The following is a 6,000-nucleotide window of genomic DNA, read 5'->3' on the forward strand; positions in this document are numbered from 1 at the left end:
AAACATGTTCCTAGGATTCAAAATGAGTTCGCAGATGCATTGGCCACTTTGTCTCCCATGATACAACACCCACATAAGAATTTCATTGATCCTATCCCAATAGGAATTCATAAACAACCAGATTATTGTGCTCATGTTGAAGAAGAAAGTGACATGAATCTTTCGTTCCACGACATCAAAGAATACTTGGCAATGGGAGAGTATTTGGAATATGCAACTCATACTCAGAAGCGCACACTCCAAAGGTTAGCCAACCATTTCTTTCAAAGCGGAGGAATTCTATACAGAAGGACTCCAGAACTGGGATTATTATGATGTGTCGACGCTAAGGAAGCATCCATATTGCTCGAGGAAATATATGCCGGAACCTGCGGACCGCACATGAATGGCTTTGTCTTAGCCAAGAAAATACTAAGGGCAGGATATTTCTGGATGACTAATGAAACAGACTGCATCAAGTATGTCCAGAAGTGTCACCAGTGTCAGATACATGCTAATATGATACGAGTGCCACCCAATGAGCTCAATGCAACAAGTGCACCCTGGCCTTTCTCCGCTTGGGGCATGGATGTCATCGGTCCAATCAAACCCGATGCTTCTAATGGGAATAGGTTCATTCTAGTGGCCATAGATTATTTCACAAAGTGGGTTGATGCTGCATCTTACAAAGATGTAACTAAGAAGGTTGTCGCAGATTTTGTTCGGGATCGCATTGTTTGTCGGTTTGGAATACCAGAGTCAATCATCACCGACAACGCCGCCAATCTCAATAATGATTTTATGAAGGCCATGTGTGAAACTTTCAAGATCAAGCATAAGAACTCCATAGCATACAGGCTGCAGATGAATGGAGCTGTAGAAGCTGCCAACAAAAACATCAAGATAATACTAAGGAAAATTGTAGACAATTACAAACAATGGCACGACAAGCTGCCCTTTGCTCTTCTCGGGTATCGTACCACGGTTCGCACATCAATTGGGGCAACTCCATACCTGCTGGTCTACGGTACGGAAGCAGTTATCCCTGCCAAAGTAGAAATTCCTTCTCTAAGAATCATACAAGAAGCTGAGCTCAGCGACGCGGAATGGGTACAGAGCCGATATGAACAACTGGCTCTCATCGATGAAAAAATAATGAATGCAGTATGTCACTGTCAAATCTGCCAGAATAGAATGGCAAGAGCTTTCAACAAAAAGGATAGACCAAGACAATTCACACCAGGGCAGTTAGTGAAAGTACAAGAGGGGGTGAATTATAGCCTTTTTAAATTTCTAGTCGATAACTCTTCAGACCTAGTCGACTTATGCGGAGACAGCCTGCACCAAAACTGTTAGTACTTCAATTTAAACATATACTACTCATAACAAACAGTAAGGTGTATAATAAAATATGAGAGCAGTAAAATAAATAACACCAGGAATTTTACACTGGTTCGAAACCAATGTGGTATCCTAATCCAGTCTCCTTGGGTTAGAAGGATGTTATCTTTTAAGCTCTTTATAATTTTAGTTAAGTACAGCTTGTTTGATTTTCAATGTTTACCACTAACGTTTACAAGGTTGTTTTTCACTCGTTCACCAACAACGACCCTTTGGTTTTCGCTCGCTCACCAAAAAAATGAACAATGACACAACCTCTCGGACACACTGCCTCTCCAATATTTTTCTGTCTCTCTTCTCTCTTTTTTGTACACAGTAAATCTAAAAGTGAATTACAATGCTTCTTAAGAGTAGAACAAAGAACTTGTAGTTGGGTAGATAATTGTATAGAAGATTGCGCGTATTCTTCTTTCCCAGTCTTTTGTTTTTATAGTCTTCAATAGCTTCTGACCGTTTGGATTGATTTTGATGGCCCCTTAATTTCAGTGATATTCAATCAGAAGATTTTCTCCTTTGATTGAGTAGATACCAGCGTGACTTCCTATTAATTCCTTTGCTCAATTACATTTGCACCTTCAAACTAATTTGAAATCCTTTTACCAATCACTGATTTATTAGAATTTATTCCTTATATCTTGTACCTATTGATTGAAGATATATCTTGCTAATGGACTCAAATATATTTCCAATTTGCTGATATTCTGGATTCCATGCCTTAAGATCCTTTGATTTATTTCCTTGTGAAGTAGACAATATTATTGAGTATTCATATAATGAGAGCTTTCTACTTGAAGTTGTCAACCATATACTAGTATATATTGAATTTTTCTTCCTTGAAAGAGACTGGTGATTCTCTGCCGGCACATTCTTAAGTATGATCCCTTGATTTACTCCTTCCAAGATATAGCTTGTAGTAATTCATTCAACAGCTTCCTTTCCTTAGTATTATAGCAAGTCTAGCACTGTCATACCACACTCGTAGCAAGTATATCTCTTTCCTTCTACGCGATATATTTTTGTCAGAATACTTATTCTTCGACTTGAACTCTTCTTCCATATGTACAACTATTGGCTCTTATTTAGATAACCCAAGAGAATTTCAAGATCCTCTTCCTTTGACTTTGGATCTTGAGTATTGTCTTTAATATGAAGATCCCAATAACCATTTATTATCTCCATAACTATAAAAATAATTTTCTTTCTTGATCTTGGAAAATAATCTCTTTCCATAATATAGATAGTATTACATCCATAATATATTTTCTTTCCATAGAAAATATATTCTTCTTATATTGGAAATATTCCTTTCTTGATCTTATAGTATCTTATCCATATAGTATCTTGCACAAAATAATAGATCTTCTCCATGATTTTAGCAACCTTCCTTTCAAGATATTTAAGAACTTTCCTTCCATAATTTTCGTAGAGTCTTCTTCTGATATTGTAGTAAACCATTCAATATTTAAAATATGACTTTCAAATATTATTCCTTCCATGACGCTTGGAGATTTAATCTTTGAAAATAATCTTCCTCGATAAATTCATCACATGATATTCTCTTTCCTATATTTGTTTGAATCTTTACCATCATCTTCTTTCTTGAATAAACCTGTGCAAAAATAAGATTACCACAAGTAAATGTTCTTTGATTGATAATTATGTTGGTTTATTATCATCAAAATTAATACGTAAAACCTTGAAGCTAACAATCTCTCCATTTTTGATGATGGCAAACCATTGAGTACAAAATAAAAAAATTTAATCAAAGACTTAATTAAAAACAGTAATAGGATAAGCTAGATAAACCGGCTACTTCACTGAAGTCATCTTCTCAAAATGCATGTAGTACGTCAATTGTGAACTCCCCCTCACTCTATGCATTCATCAGTTATGCTCCCCTTGTCTCCGTACATGCTACATGAAGTCATCTTTTGTACACATTTACTTCTCCCCTTTTGTCATCATCAAAAGGGTATACTTTTTAAGCAAAAGGACAGAATAACAGCTAATCAAATCTTAATATTTTACATAAGACCCATCAAGCAGCGTGAGACCACATGACCATTTCAATTATCAAAACTACTACACAACTGAGAACTATTATCCGTACGCATCTAAGATTTATATAAGTAAACAGAGAAATTAAATACCTTTAAAAAATCAAGTTGACAAGTTTGAGGTGCAAGGCATTAGTAATCACTTGAGAGCATATATGAAGCATAATAAGTTACATAGGCACTTTAGGTGGACCAAAAGATAATTTCAAAAGATTAAGGGACAAATAATGGTAAAGAATATTCTGAGTCACTAGACCATATTCAAAGAAAAGTTTTAACAACCATTTGAGTAAAACTTTTCGAGTAGTAGGTATAGTAAAACAAATTAGTAGGCTGAAAATATTTGTAGATGATCAGAATCTTAGGCAAACTTCAACCTATGCTTTGAAACACATAAATGATAATCACAAAAGAGGCAAGATGATAATAAATCATTTTTACTACAAAAAGATACACGGGGATGATACCAATTTCTTTCCTGAAATGAGAAAGTGTCTCAATATCCTCAAGACATGCTTCCATTTTACCTTACCTTTGGCATATTTCTCTTTGGTTAGAGAAGTAGACGGCTCACAGGATTACTCATGTACTATGAAGTTCTAAAGCAAGCCTCTGGAATAGCTTTCTTGAATGCTTGGCTTTATGAACGAGCTTCCATTCTTGCTTTGCATTATTTGAGATTTGAAGAGGAATGTTAATTCTCCCTTGTACTCTCAAATTCACCCTTATACTATCAAATTCAATCACCTTGCAAACTCTATAAAATTCTTGATACAATTTCTCGTTAATATCATCAAAACAACTATGTGTAGCTATAATCCCACAATCATGCCTTTTTAAAAAAAATTATTTTGAAAAGAAGAGAAAATATACTCTTAGAGATGATTATAAAATAAATTGGTTGCATGAACACTGTTAGAAATTCTTAACATTAGGGGATGTTTTAAAGAAATCTTTCAATTATAAAACCATGTAAAACATATTAGAAATATTTAAAAACTCTATAAGATGCCTACAAAGACACTTTTTAACAATAATTTCAACGAGGAAACAAACCTTCTTGTTGTGAAACCTTGAGCTATAAGATTACCCATGTTATTTACAACCTTACCATTTTCATTATGCCCGTGGATGAATGTCAGTGATAGCGGCTCACTTGGCTTGGCAATAAAATTCTCATACTTCAATTCATTCAAATTCTTTCAGCTCGAACTCATTTATGCTTAGAACAAATATTCCTTATCCAGCTTGTGCAAATGTACCCTTATTGGCTTATTGCTTGTTCTCGGAATATGCCTTTCATCCTTATTCACAGACTTGCTTAAAGAGATATTAGTCAAAAAAAACTGTGTAGGGTCGACTTTACAATTACTATTCCAAATATTGAAGAATTATTAGTAGAGAAATGCTAAAAGGATATAATGAATCTTACCGATTCCTTACCACGGTGGGGGTAAGCATTTGCAACAAAATAGAAATAATCAACACTTGATTTTTCTTCCTTCTATATCTCACATAAGGTGTCCTCTAATATAGATCCAGAACATAACCCAATTAAAGCTAATAATCTTCAATAATAGAGATACATACCTTTCGTCTTCAAGCTTTTGAGTATTGCGAAAAATATTTTATGTGCAGAAGTGGCCTCAAAGTTAAATAACTTTCTTGATCTTGAGTGAAATATTAGTATTCTTACCAAGAAAGTAAATATTACACAAATAATTCACTTCAAGAATAATCTAAGACACATGTAGGCATGAATCAAGTTTGTATGATATCAAAAAAAATTGCATGCTTACTTCCTAATATCATAGTTCATGCAAGATATGTATTCAAGCTATTTAAAGTCTCTAAGTCATGGGAAACAAATTGAATAGAATAACAATGTGATGTAGCTAGTGGACTCAAACTGTATATAGGTGACTAATATGTATATACCGGAATATACTTCACTGGACCAATAACTAGATATGCATCACCTAATACAACTAGAAGAACTTGAATAAACCTTAGAGATAGCAGTCACTTCAGCTTTAGATCATACGACATAGTTCCTTTATCTTTTGTAGAATATATATGAACTTTGAAGTATCTTTAAGCATGTACTTCGACCAGCCAATATGCAACTATCATTGATCCTTCTTATGGCTGGACTTAGGAATTCCTACAAAACAAATTAGTTTGTTTTTGGTACCCAAACCTTTTTGGGTCCTTCATGGTTAGTAGCTTGTATAATTGAAGATACATGTAACTATTTAGGTCTCCAAATAAATTTTGATCTAGCATGACTTTTGGCATAATTACATGCAAATGCCTTATATCCAAAATTATCACAGCAGTGACATGTAACAAAAGAAGTAGAGTATTTACCAGCAGCTGCCTTAGTCGACTTGAATCTTTCCTGAGTCGACTTGTTTGAAGTAGGGCGTCTACTAGTAGATCCCTTGTCAGTCAACTTGGAGTTAATAAGAAAATGAGCCCGCTTGTTCAGTTGATGAAAATGGTGAGGGGAAGATTTGTGCAAACTATTCATTTTTTGCGAAGTTCCGCATTTTCTTTATGA

The 6,000-nt window shown here is 34.5% G+C and overlaps 1 protein-coding gene across 1 annotated transcript; it reads left to right on the forward strand.

Moving 5' to 3' along the window:
• The first annotated feature begins 789 nt into the window (after positions 1 to 789).
• LOC142163818 (uncharacterized) lies at positions 790 to 4,135 on the forward strand. Its single transcript, XM_075220963.1, has 2 exons — positions 790 to 1,143; positions 3,995 to 4,135. The coding sequence occupies exons 1-2, from the start codon at positions 790 to 792 to the stop codon at positions 4,133 to 4,135; spliced, it is 495 nt and encodes a 164-aa protein (XP_075077064.1).
• Positions 4,136 to 6,000: the final 1,865 nt, after the last annotated feature.

The sequence above is a fragment of the Nicotiana tabacum genome, chromosome 9 (assembly GCF_000715075.1).
Source record: "Nicotiana tabacum cultivar K326 chromosome 9, ASM71507v2, whole genome shotgun sequence".
Classification (NCBI taxonomy): Eukaryota; Viridiplantae; Streptophyta; class Magnoliopsida; order Solanales; family Solanaceae; genus Nicotiana; species Nicotiana tabacum.